At 37.3% G+C, this 14,665-nt stretch overlaps 1 protein-coding gene across 1 annotated transcript; it reads left to right on the top strand.

Moving 5' to 3' along the window:
* The first annotated feature begins 1,363 nt into the window (after nt 1-1,363).
* Nucleotides 1,364-13,639, top strand: LOC128986944 (uncharacterized). The gene is made up of 5 exons (XM_054407563.1): nt 1,364-1,447; nt 6,688-6,875; nt 8,645-8,759; nt 10,614-10,769; nt 11,463-13,639. The coding sequence occupies exons 1-5, from the start codon at nt 1,421-1,423 to the stop codon at nt 12,924-12,926; spliced, it is 1,950 nt and encodes a 649-aa protein (XP_054263538.1). The 5' UTR covers nt 1,364-1,420; the 3' UTR covers nt 12,927-13,639.
* The last annotated feature ends 1,026 nt before the right edge of the window (nt 13,640-14,665 follow it).

The following is a 14,665-nucleotide window of genomic DNA, read 5'->3' as shown; positions in this document are numbered from 1 at the left end:
GCACGATAATTCGAGCAAAAATGATTCGATTTTGATGAAATTTGGTACAAACGTGTAAACCTACGTTTATTCGAACGAGTTCGCGATCCAGCATGATCGGACCATGGGAACAGGGGTTTACGGGGGTTTTATGGGGTAAAAATGGGTTTTTCCCATTTTTGACCCAAAAAACATAAAATTTAGTAATTTCTTTCCAAACCATTTTGTAGAGCTTAAAAAAACAAATAATTTAGTATATTGAAGTGTTATTATGCGCCTAATAGTTACGGAGAAAATCCAAAAAAATTGTAAATTTAAAATTCCCATGTTATTTTTAAAGAGAATAAGTAAACTGTTGTAGTTTGCTTGTTTATGAACATATTTTGATCAAATTTGGAAAATGTTTTTATTTCTTACAAACCTATTAACATAAAAAACACCTTTTTACCCTCCCTGTTGCAGCAAACCTAAGTAGGCCTACTCGTTTAACTAATTCTATTTAAATAGGGAATAAATATGATATTTTTAAGGAGACATTTTAGTGTAAATCCTATCAGGCTAATGGAAATTTGCTTAGTCTGCAGGTTTGCTGCGGCGGGGGTATTTTCTGTATTAATTTAGTAAAATATAATAACAGTTGCTTCATTAATCACCACGATAATCACTGGTTTTGAATAACTGTAGGTAACATATGTTTTATCGGAACTACTTTCTTGGTCAAAATCAGAGGACGAATTTAGCAAAGAAAGAATTTACAGAAGGCGTAGGCCTAATCCATTCCAGCCTTGTTGGTGAATAAAGGTTTGGGATGAATAACCTCTACATCGCCGCAATTTAGATGAATTTTGAAAACAGCCGGTTTCTCTATAGTATAACACCCGCTGAAGAAAATCTGCAGATTAAGCCCTATTTAAACTATCGGGTTTTAAATTAAACTTTTCTTTAAACATATTAGATAATTGGTCCCTATTTGAATAACATTAGGTTTAATCGGATGATGTTCACTCGAGTTATCATTCTAACGGACACATACACACGTATATTTTTGTATATGAATTTTTTTATGAATTTTAACAGATTGTGTTTTTGGTTGGAATGAAAAATTAAATTGGTCCCGAGTCTAATTCTTACCATGAGACCTGCGGTAATTCGCTAAACCAATGTATTTATCTACTTCACGACTTTAACTGGCAAAAGCTGCATTATCGTTTAGCTAACAATAGGGGTGATTCAACACACCGTACTCCAGAGGAACCCCCTACACCGGTAGGCCTACCACCGCCGCCGCCGGCTCTACGACTCCCACGGCGTCAATGATGCCCCATTATCTCTCATCTTTCCGCCGCTGGGTCGACCTCGTCCTTGCAGAAGTGCTGGTGGAGGTGGAGAGTATAAGACCATCAGGGTGTCTTCCTCGGCAGTAGTGGCTAGTGACGTCAACATGTGGTTAAAGGATTGCCTTTTAGCGGTAGGTGACCTATTTTTTTTATTTTTCATAGAAACTACTTGGTAGGTCAAAGGTAAAACTAGAGCGACCTTCGGTGAAGTAGTCCGAAATAGCTTTGGATTGGTTAGCTTTGGTAGGCTGCTCAAAAACTTTATATCGAGTTTGCTTGTCAACAAGTGTATTGGGTTAACAAAATAAGCAACTATATTATCTTGAATCCATGTTAAACGTGGTTTTCTAACAACTTCAACTTTGAAGTTGCAATTTGGGCTAAACACATATAAAGTAGATGTACCTGAAATCCCTGAAATGGCACGTGCCCGAATTTTATCAAATCAGAAGTATGTTTCTCTTTACTACTATTTGATTTCCGTGCTAAAGCCTCCCCTGTGTTACGCTAGTGCTTTTCATTAGGATGTCGGCACAAAGTTTTTAATAATATTTAAATTAAATTACAAAAAACACAACCCATTTTTACGGTTATAATTATAGACATTCGGTCAGTGACATCATTTGTTTATGTTTATCATCCATACAGTTTCTTTATAATATTCGTGGATGTCATCTTTAATGTAAGCATAGGTTCATATGCACATCAGTTTAAAGGTCTGGTCAAGTGGAGTTCATTGCCGGAAACCGCGTCTCAAAAGGTTCATCCGTTACAAAATGGCGGCAGTACAAAGTTCTTGCGGAAAATGCCTGCACAGGCCTTAGTATTGGTCCGGGAAAGCTGAAACCCAGTTTAATTTGTTTTGAAGATTGAATAATATTAGTCTATGAGTTACATGACTTTAAAATACAATTTCAGCTCTCAGCTAATGATCAGACCAATACTAAGGCCTGTGCAGGTATATTCCACAAGACTTTGGACTGCCGCCATTTTGTAACAGATGAACCTTTTGAGACGCGGTTTCCGACAATGAACTCCACTTGACTAACCCTTTAAAATTATGTGCATATCGGCCTATGCTTCCTTTGAAGATTATGTACATACTCCTCATGGGCCGTCGCCTGGTGTAGGTAAAAAAAATGGCAATGCTTGCAAAAAGTTGTTTTCATACAATATAAGTTTATGTGAAAGGTTTGAATTTTCTAACGAATTTATTTAAAAAGATATCAAGCCGTTTCCAAATTTTTTGTCATCCTGTATATACTGTATATATAATATGAATTAGAACGGATGGTGTTTTTGGCCTCTAGGGACCTTAAAACGAAAAAGTAAATCGGTTTCGGGTCCAGGTCTTACCATGAGTACTACGCTAATAGCTTATTCCCTACATGGGAAATTTTCTGAAAACTAAGTTTCATTTATACCCCATTAATAATGGTTTCATTTAACCTACTTATAAAATAACTGCGAGATAAAAACTATTGTAAAACGAAAATATTTATCTCTTTGCCAAACAATTAAAACATATTACATAATGTATTTTAATGTATTTTAGATTTTAAATTTACTCTAGGCCTAATAGGAAAATATTTTTGTACAATTTATAACTTGTTTAGGCAGGTTCGTTCTTGTCTGGGTCCTTCCCCTTGGTCTTTTGAGGGAGAAGGATTGGACCTACAGATGGAGCCGAAACCTGGAAAAGTTCAAACTGTAATATTAATTTTTTTAAAGTAAAGGAATGCACGCAATACACTTTTACTCATAAAAATAAATACACAATTTTCAAATTGGTTTAGCTGCTGACAAAGTAAATAACCATTTATTTATTAAGTATACAGTAGCTAGAGAAAGTTCTACCAACTAACCAACTTCCTTAAACCAACTTCCTTATCGTGATAATGCATAGGTTGAAGGAAATTTCAAGGTAGCCTAAATATTTCTCACCGGTATTTATGTAAATAGTAGTCTCAAGTAAACGATATAGTTAATATATATTCAACAAAATCCTCAATAAAACGTATGTTTTCCTACAGTTACCTGACAAAACGGGCTTCCTTGCAACTGATTATAGCACGCAAAGTACCTAATAATTGCTGCATTAACTACTTACTTTTGCCGCACTCATTACAGTCAGATAACACTAAGATACATTATACTTTTGACTGCTGCTTGCTATCTTGTATTATATTATAATGAAAAGCATGCCGTAAAATCTATTCAAAAATAGGAAATAAACCTGTTGTTATTTAGCACAATTGTGGGTAACCAAATTTAAACTTTTCAAAGAAGCTTCACATTTTAGAAAAAGATGATAAGACTTCGCATTAATTTTTTGAATGTTTGGGGTGTAATCAGTAAAATTATTCGATTTTTCCCCGATGAATACTGTAATATCAGTTCGTTTAAATAAAATGACTTCTATCTAGGGAATGCAAGACCATTTTTTATAGATAAGAACTTTGCTAACCAAACATTTGTTATAAATTTGTTCTGTTCGTCTTTTCCAATAGTTCACACTGTTTTTTAGTGTTTTAAAATCTTTACACCATGCATCTGTCCATACCGTCATCAATATCCATAATATAAAAATAAGCGAAGGTTTAAAGGTTGAGATTCGGGTTGGGTTGTGTTAGAGGTAATTGCGGATCCTTTCCATCACTGTTAGTAAAAAACAAACATTCACGACGTATCAGGATATGAAATCTGATTCTATCCTCAGGTGAGTTAGTACCTAAATTCACCGACAAAGTAACAAGAAAAGAAAAGAAAAATAACAAAATGTTCAATCATAGCAATATTTATTCTAACCCAACCTAAAATTGTTTGGGTTTGTGGATACCCTGGTATTCGAGCTTCGATTCTACTGGTACTAGAACGTTCTTGGTCGAGTTTAGTTCCACAGAGAACCTATACATTATCGGATAAATATGGGTTCGGTACAAATATCGATTAACCTATTTGATCCTTTTCCGTTATTTTTACTACCACGACTTCTTTCTTGCAATTTCGTTTATTTACTACCAGAGTTTTTTTCATAATCGGTTTGGTTGGTTAGTTTAGTTTAGAATAGTTTCATTTTATAATTGACATATTCATAGACTATGCTAACTGTTAAAAATATCGGAATTGGGTGAAGCAATTTTCGATTCAATTTATACCGATACTACATTATAGTTTGTTATTACTGTTTTACTCACTGCCAGCTTCACCCATTACTTGCTGCACCAGCCTCCGTCGGTCTTCCTGAATTTTTGGCTCTGCATTTTTGACGATTGCTTGCTCAATGCACCAAAGCCCAGTAGCAACTAAGATAAACCTAAGAACTTCAACTTTTAAAAAGGGAGCTAATAGATTTAACCAAGCCATGATACAATTTTTGTGTTTAGGTAAGTAAATAAAAATAACAAAACTAAATAGAGTCATATGTTTTTCTGGCTTTTTTTGTACACGGTCCCTCGGAAATACTTTTTATTTTGGTTTCCAATAATTTTAGTGTTATTGTGTTATTTATTCAAAGGTGTTGTTTAATGTGAGGTTAATTAAGAATGATTTATGGATGAAAGTACCTTTGGAATTATGTCAGACGTAGTGAGCGGCAAGGAAGCGCCGCCGGGTCGAGTTGCGATGGTAGGTAATAGAATGTCCTCAATACGAAGGCACAACACTTGACACTATCTTCTTGTGTTGGTGTCTATCTTGATGCCAGAATAACGCACGTCTGAAGTTCATAAGGTCCAAAATGAGCGCTCACAAGAAGTTCCTACGCGACCGCGGTAGACCGGAATGGGAGGATTCACTGCTAAAACTGACTTTACACTGGTTAATAAAATTAATTTAATTTAAAGAGGTGAAAATGTTATGAGTACTGTCTAAACGGGCCACGGACTAATCCGAGTGGCAATAATAGAGAATTAAACTATGAGAGGGAAAGCCGCAATGACAGAGAAAATTAATTATGTCAAAGTGACATGTGTTAGGTAAACCCGGCAACCGACAGACTGGCCAAGCGTCCCGATGCGACGCTAAAACTTCGCAAAAATATCCTTCCGCCAAGTTAACCAATGGGCATTGTGCTGACCCCACTAGGTTCAATTGAAAACCCCTACTCTCTCTCTGTCGGCGGCAAATACAAATGCATACATTATATACAGTACAAGAAATAAAAACATTTTCCTGAAAACTTACTTAACAGGTGTTATGTAGTCCGACTCCTTATTTTAATGTAGAACTGGATCATTTTTTTAGGTCAAAGGACGTTTGGTAGGTAGGATCATAGATAGATAAAACATGGTAGGATTAATCTACCATGAGCTAGATACAACTGGAGATACCACTGAATGAAAGAATTGTGGTACGATGGCATCCATTTGAAATATGGGATAAAGTACATTGTACTTAGTTCATTGGATCGAGGGTAATGGGAGATCGTTTGTCTGTAATAAAGCTATGAGCCAATAAAGTTTTTCATCCCTAGTGTGTACCAACCAAACACAATTTTACAACAGAGTTACCGTGTTAGTGTGACCTCCAGTTGACTTGCTCAGTGATTAAATCCAATGGAATATTAGCAACAACAGGGGACTTTTAGATCTTGACAGATTCCCTTTCAAGCCTACAAGCTGCTGGACTGTTAGTAAGCTAGGTGTTCGATTGCAAAGGGCTGATCTACAAGCAGTTTGTGAATTAGCCGACTCGCGAGTTGATTGTAAACATTCCCCAATCAAGCCTTTAAAGGCCTTTTGGGAGAGGAATATGATTCTCTTCATCTTATCAAGAAAAAACGTGACATGTTGCTAACTTTAGATTCTTCCATTGGTGTTAGTATAATGACGTAGATCAAGGCTATATGGACCAGTGAAAAATTTTTTTCGAAAAGAACATAGATGTGTGTTCTACACACGGAATGTGTTATAGTATAACATTTTTTTCAGTTGTTTCTGAGGTATTTGGTGGCAAAATATGCTGTAACACACAACACGTAATCCGTACCTCCGTACGTAATCCGTTTATCTTTAATACTTTTTTTTACTTTTCGACGAAATGGCGACCATACAAAGTAGGTATTTTAAGTCAAGTATGAATGGAGATGAGTGTAGGATGAGTGGCGCGATCTTGTAGTCTTTTTAGTGACTACGGTTGCCGGATCGATCCTGAGGAAAGTCCATAGCTTATTGATGGTTCGAAACTCGACCCAGCTGTCCTTGATCATTTGACTTTTAAATGGTCCTGATTGATGGAACAGCTGGTCTTACTCAGTAGACTGCCAAAGGTACACATCACACTCCTTTCTACACTCATCCTCCACGCATATTTGGGTTACGCACCTAGGTGGGATCCCCATCTCAAATAATAATGATGATTGATGCCACAGGCAGTGGTGCTACTCGGGGTTGAGGCACAAACGAAGACAGCCCGTCAAGAGGCCAGTGGGGCGGCGCCCAGTGAGGATGTTCTGGATATCAGAGAGGACGGTGGTTATGGTTTCCGCTACCAGGCGAGGGATCAAGGAGGCCACTACGGGGAGGGGGCGGCGTCACCGGACAACACCGTCACTGGCAAGTAGGTGCACGCTTGCTTTATGGTAGTTGAATTTGTCGTACGAGTTTGTAAGTCCGATGTTATGTGGTGTGCCATTGGTCATATGATATGACCGTTGGAATGATTCTGCCTCTTTCAACATGCTTTTAACTGACCACGCGGTTGGTACAGATTATCACCATGGAATCTAATATTATAGTCTGTATGATGTGACATGTATCCTAACCTTCCAAATAGCTGGAACCGGACCGGGCCTAACATCAATGGCCAGTTCCAGGTAGATATAAAATCAGGAGTCACGTTCCGTCATACAGACTATACATCTTAAATTACCAAAGGGTCATTGACAATTACTTGATGCAAACTTAAAATCTTACAAAGATCACCTAGGAGAGTTACTTGTTCGGATTCCATATCGAATGTAGTTGTTCCACTGTGGCCCATGTTTCATTGCGGCTTCCTTTCATAGGTTCTCACTTTAAAATGAGTTGACTATGAAACAAGCGTTAGAGAGACACTGCTGGACCTAATTTAGGACTATTAAACTTAGAGACCAAGAGTCCTAAATTAGGCTCAGCTGTGTCTCCGCCCAACAGAATCTGGAATCTCACGATGACAAACATATTACTAGAGACGGCTATGCAAACACCCATTATAACGCCCGTTTTCTACATCAACTATCTTCCTTACTTTACATTAATGCGTTGAGCATTGCAGTCATTCAGCGTACAGGCGCCAAACCTTGAAGCTCCGATCTATAGTCTTCGCCACTTAACTAAAGTCGTTCACAAGCCTACCGTCTTCGCCACTTAACTAAAGTTAAGTGACGAAGACTATAGATCGGAGCTTCAAGGTTTGGCGCCTGTACGCTGAATGACTGCAATCCATGGCCGAATGGCTTGACCTGCACGACCATTTTACAATCATATTAGCGACGCTTCCATGAACGCCTGTTCAATGTTAACATTAATAAAATAATAATCTGCGTTTTTTGTAATGACATTGAATATTTCTGTTTTCGTCCCATCAAAAACCGACATTGTTTACGGTCTACTTAAGTTACTAGTTACTGGATATTTTTATAATAGCTCAAAAACTGTAAAAATTGTCTTTTTTAGATGGAATGTTTGTTAAATCAATGAGTAAATTAGTACATCAGATTATAACTTTATTATTGTTATATTGAACTAGGGCGTCAACGGAAGCGTCGGAAAGCGTCGCTAATAGGATCGTAAAAGGTTCGTGCGGGACCAGCCGGTAATGGCCCTGCAGGTCAGTTTAGGCTGCCTCACACTCAAGTTAAGGTGGCGAGGACTAGAGTGGAGTGTTGTGTTAAAATTTTGATTCTGTGGCAGCCCTAGAGATTGCGGGGCCCAAGGCAAAGTTCAATTCTCTTAATATGTGAAATTCAGTGGTGCGGGGAACTTGGAAAGCGCGGGGGCCCATGTAACGCCTTGTTCGCCTTTACGTAAGGCCGCCTTTGATTTGAGTTGAAATAGTGAGTGACCAAATAAATTTCATGTAGTTGCAAATAGATTCTCCAACCATCCTCTGGGTCAATGATTGTGTTGTTCACCTTTACAGCTATTTCTCACATGATGGGATGTAACTTGATTTGATGGGATTGATTGATTTGATTTGATTTGATTTGAACTTTGATAACTTGGTGTCTTAAAGTTAGGTCTAGTAAATTTAGATTGTTTTATCACAACAATCGAGGTCTGTATTGTTATACTTTGCAGTAGCTTGTAAGTATACGTTAGTTAATGTACTAATTGCTCATCTGATAGGTTCGGATACCGTGACCCAGGCTCTGGAGTGAACGTAGAGACTCGCTACACAGCAGGAGAGAGGGGCTTCCGAGCACAGGGACCTCTGGTGCATAGACGCATGGACCTATCCCAGGTAGTGATAGAATTACATTTTGAAATCTGTACTGCAATAGTAATAGACCATACAAATTAACACGTTCATTCAAAACAGGACAAGCGTCTTAAGATAAAAAGGTAAAAGATAGGCTATTAAGATATTGAAAAGTCGTTTGATTTTTTGATGGTCACATTGTGCTCGCCTAACAATCAAAAGGTTGCAGTATATTGGTTTAAATCCTGAGAAAAGTCAGTCAGTAGCTTTTTTTTAGCCAATTTCCCATCTACGGAATAAGGTATTACCGTAGTACTCATGGTAAGACCTGGACCCGGGACCGATTTACTTTTTCGTTTTGAGGTCCCTATAGAGACCAAAAACACCATCCGTTCAAATTCCTAACCTACATTTATTCAAACGAGTTCGCAAACCAGCATGATCGGACTTTGGGAACGGGGGTTTATGGGGGGTTTTATGGGGTAAAAATAGGTTTTTCCCCTTTTTGACCCTAAAAACATAAAATTTCACAATTTCTTTCCAATCGATTTTGTAGAGCTTAAAAATCAAATAATTTAGTATATTGAAGCGTTATTATGCGCCTAATGGTTATGAAGAAAATTCCAAAAAATTGTAAAATTAAAATTCCCATGTTATTCTTATGGAGAATAAGTCAACTGTTATAGTTTGTTTGTTTATGAACATATTTTTATCAAATTTGGAAAATTCATTCATTTCTTACTGAAGTACAGTAGCCATTATTACCATTTTACAACAAAAAAACAATTTTTATCCTCCCTGTTGCAGCAAACCTAAGTATGCGTTAAACTAATTATATTTAAATAGGGAATAAATGTGATAATTTTAAGGAGGCATTTGAGTATAAATCCAATCAGGTGAATGGAAATGGTCTGCAGGTTTGCTGCGGCGGGGGTATTTGATGATTCAAACTGGACCCAGCTGTCTCTGATCAAGCGATCATTGGGCTTTAAATAATATGCACCTAGGTGGTGTCCCCATCTCATGTGAGATACAATTAATAAAGATATTTGACAAAAATTTAACCTGAAGGTCATGTTGGGCACCCCTATTTCGATGTAGAAGGGTATTTCCAGCCAGTCTGTAGTTAGTACTCTAAAGCTGGTTCAATTTGTCTCTTGTTTAGGGTGCTCATTAACTACTTATGGTATGCAGCTCCTTTATTTGTTTTCTTTCTGTGAGTCTTCGCATATGGATTGGAGGGTGTAACCTGATGGATGTCTAGTGTTGTAATGGTGCAAGTCCCTATGTTCCTGAGTTCCTCTGGTTTTCTGATAGGATATTGCATGAAGGAATGGTTTGACAGATGTGGAATGATATCTTTGTGTATTTTTTTTATGATTAAGAGCAGCCGTTAAAAATGGCCAAGAACAGCTGGGTACAGCTTTGAAACATCAAAAAATTATTGATGTTTCTCCTATATATTTATTCAATATCTAATTTTTAGTGGTAAAACACAGGACTTCGGTCCCTGAGGTCCTGTGCTCAAGTCTCACAAAATCACCAATGGATTTTATCTAAGTGATTATGCCGCAACCACTAGTCTGAAGTTATGTCCCAAGCTAGATTCTATAGTGTCCTAGGACAAAAAAATTGTTAGAAAAACACTACTCGTATAACCAGTTAACCTCTCAGTACATATTCAACATCTACCAATTTATGTTACAACATTGCTGTTTAAAGCCTATGTCTTTCAGGGAAGAAAAACTGAATGAAATAGTTATCAAAATAAAATCAGTTGAGGAGGACAATAGCAGTTATGGAAGCTAAGCAAAAAATTTACCCCTAGTCATATAACTTTTGGTTACATCAAGGACCAAGGAAGAGGATACCTAATCTTGTTTGTAATGTTTTCAGATAAAGCTACCCTACAATCCGCCGGTCCCTCCAGACTCCCCCGACTACAATCCATCGTACTCCACATACCACGACCCCAACGAGGACTCTAGCTATCACTTTGACTTTGCCACTCAGGAGTACAAACGTACTGAGACAGGAGGACCACGTGGAGAGGTCAGTACAAACGTACAACTTCTACAAACATCAAACAATCTTTTTAGCTTTAAAATGGGAAGTACATAATTCATTTTAGAAAGCTGTAATTAAGTTATTAACTGATTAAATATAGATAAGATCGTATGATTTTTATCTAAACAAATGTTAAGGAGCAGGAAGGAATATACAAATTATTAATGATATTAGTATGATAAATTAATGATAAGGTATAAAATATATTGTGAAGGTAGCCTTTATTCCTTAGAAAATCTATTTACTCATTTTTCACTCTTTACTCACTCTGATTTCTCTGAATATTTAGGCTAGTGTTTGATTAAAGAAACACTACCCTAAAGTAGATGGGCAATTCCATTAAAATTTTAGAGATTTTATTATAAAACTTATTTTTTCAATTGAGCCAAAAGGGTGATGTAAAATGCCATTTTCTTGTTTTTATGCTATATTTTAATCACACCAATCTAAATGGATAACTTATTGTTAACTATTGTTCTTATGTTCTTATCAACTAATAAAGTACAAATAACTAAGATGTAAACAGAATAGTAAGTAGCACACTTTAATTTTTGTTCATTTTAGTAAAAAAACCTTTCAATTTCAATTGCTGGTCTATAAAGATGGAATGTCTACTCCATTATCCAAAGTCAATCGTTTAGCTCAATTAACACATTAAATTGGTAAATTTGCTACCAGGTAGCAGGAGCCTACTCCTATGTGGACGATGTCGGAGACATTCACAATGTGGAGTTTGAAGCAGACTCTCAGAGAGGTTTCCACGTCAAGACTCCATACCCAGACTCCAACCACAACTATAACGAACTGTACTTCCGAGGAGACGGTCGAGTACCACTGAGGGGTCGCACATCTATACAACGAGGTCTTGACGGAAGTTACAAGTTCACAACACACAGTCAAGACCAGAGAAGATCAGAAGTAAAAGACGCCCTGGGGAACACCAAAGGTTCATACACTTACATCGACAAAGATGGAACACAAAGGTCTGTACAGTACGTAGCCGGGCCGAATATTGGGTACAAAATAATCAATCAAGGATTAGGAGCAAGTCTGGACCCAGTGTTTCCCTATATACATCAAAACTACATCCCATCTAATTTACAAGGTGCAGGGAGCAAGCCGGGGTTTGGTTCTGGAGGCCCTTCTTTGTTTGGGGATGGCTCTGGAGGTACTAAACCGTTTAAAGGTCCTACTACAACACCTTTTGGTTTTGATAGTACACCTTCAACGGTAGGACCACTACCACCCTCTGGGGGGTACGGGCAAGGCTCTTATGGGAGTGGAGGAGGAAATAAAGGAGTAGGGAGTGGAGGGGGAAGTTTTGGAGGAGTGGGAGGAGGAAGCGGAGGGGGGAGTTTTGGAGCAGGAGGTAGTGGAGGAGGAGGAGGTACTGGTGGTTTTGGAGACAAAGGAGGAACTTTTGGATCTGGAGCTATAGGAGGCTCACTAGGGGGAGGTGGAGGATCATACGGAAGTGGTGGATCCGTGTACAGACCTGCTGCTGGACCTTGTTGTGCTGCCAGCACTGACAAAGGACCTAGACCATCACCAACTCCTAGGCCGGAGTCACCCCCTAAAGGTCCTGGGAAAGATGAAGAGCCCCCTTATCCTCCAAGTGGAGAAAAACCTCTCAACGGACTCAAAGACCCTCTTTTCACAACAAGTGATAAAAAACCGATAGCCTCTCCAGGCAAACCATCCAAACCCTCGTCCAACGATGATTTTCTCTCCCCCACATCAGGGTATCCGCCTCCTCCACACGCCGGGTTCCCAGAAGAAGACCCGAAAGCCAAAAAACAGAACAATCCTAACTTCAAACCATTTACGGTCGAAGACAATCTTTTTCTACAAAGGCCATTTTCTTCTTTACCTCCTGCAGGAAGAGAATCCAAATTCAACACAGATCGCTCTGATGACTTTGGTACCGAAAGTTCCATCACAAGCCGTCCTGAGTATGTTGATGATTTTGACAGAGACGGAGCTTATTCCGAAGACGAGTTTACAGGTTTTCCTCCTGGAGTCTCTGTCAAAGGAAGAATTCAATCTTTGGATATAAATCCGTTTGGGAATAAAGTTCCAGCTCCAGGCGAAGCTTTAGAGTTCAATATTGGAGATGAGGAAAGAAGGGGTTCTTATAACTAGAATTTGTATGCAAATTCTTATTTTTAGGTTGTTATGTTACAATCTACGCTTGAATCACAAACATAATCTCTATTTCAAAAATGTATCCACAACTTTAATAATATGTGTTTACACAAAAATTGGGCTCTTTCGTTACTAGTTTGACTAATGACTAGCAAACAAATGAACATAATATTTACACAGAATAGTTATTAATTACATCAAGGAATGGTATATATATATAGTTCATCACTCAAATAATGTGCTTTTTAGAATGTTAAGAAACAAAAGCCTTGTTCAACAATTATTTTCTTAGTCTTCTTTTAAGTAGTTACCATAGGGATTAGAAGAATTCAGTTTGTTTACTAATATTTTATATACAGTTTGTATTAGTTACCGGTACTCTCATTGTATTGTTTGTTTCTTGTATTACATTGTTGTTCCTATAACCGATTTACCTTTTTGAACTTCAAACTAGAGTTATACAATCTTTATTTTGTTTAATTGCTGACTTACCTGAAAATTACAACAATCTAACAACGAGTTTTTATATTGTTTTATTATGAATTATGAATTTATGATTTAAGCCAAAGAAATAATACTTTGATGTAAATATTGTACAAACTCATTAAACGTGTGCTATGTGTGAATGTTATCATTAGCAATAAGGTTGAGACACTTCTAAGTGAATGTAAATAATGTTACCAAATAAATAAATTTTAATATTTTTTTTTTTCATACCTTTTCAACATTTTTTCCCCATAAAAGACACTTCTAATTACTAGTCTTATCAAGGATAAAAATGTAGCAGGACATGAAGATTTTGATCCCAAAAATGTGGTTCGGATTCCACTATAAACTGAAGGTCCCTTAGTTGCCATCAGCTGTATGGGCTATGAATTAACAGCTGTTTTTAAGGAATATCTCGGCTTTAGTCACTAACAAGACTACAAGATCGCGCCACTCATCCTGCACTCATATTTGGGTTAAAATAAGCAAATAGTGGCGTCTCCATCTTAAATAATTGATTGATTGATTGAGTGACAACATTATTATTCACCATGGAATATATTATTTTTCAAATTAATTTTCATTTAATTTATTTGTTCATTTGTTTGTGTGTTTTTTGGGGACGTGTTCACAAACACACAAGCCATACTCATAACCAAGAAATGTACATTCAGAGGCGTACCCAGGGGGGGGGGGAGGGCAGGGGGCCTGGGCCTCCTCAGATTTAAAAAAACATACATTTTATTTTGGAACCCCCCCCCCCCAAACCAGTCAGTTGGTCCCTCAAACTCTATCCGTGTGTAACCTCCTGTGTTTATTGTTATAATTGTACTAAGAATATTTATTTCACTAAGTTTCAAAGTTGCTTACTGGAAAATAATACTACCTACAAATTACTTTTTATTATGATTTAAATTTACATCAATAATATAAAATTGCGTAAAATCATAATTTACCATGCAGTTTCTTTCATTGGGAAGAAATGTGTTCAAACAATATCAATCAGTTGAAGTTCTAAATACTTAGTGACTGGACTCAAGTTCTTAGAAATTCCAACTTCCTAATGGTCGGTCAATGAACTTAGTGTGGACTCGTGTTATAGGTAGTGAGTGACTCCTAATCATTTTGAAACTTAAACTTTTGACTATTGATTCAACTAGACATTCCCTCTCCACATTAAAGTTGATACAATTTTTTCAATCAAAATGGTCATAGTTTATGTCAGGGAGGCAACTTGGGCTGATTTCAAT

Source organism: Macrosteles quadrilineatus, unplaced genomic scaffold (assembly GCF_028750875.1).
Source record: "Macrosteles quadrilineatus isolate MER2022 unplaced genomic scaffold, UCM_ALF_1.0 Scaffold_2__2_contigs__length_208266976, whole genome shotgun sequence".
Classification (NCBI taxonomy): domain Eukaryota; kingdom Metazoa; phylum Arthropoda; class Insecta; order Hemiptera; family Cicadellidae; genus Macrosteles; species Macrosteles quadrilineatus.
This window is presented reverse-complemented; position numbering and strand designations above follow the sequence as displayed.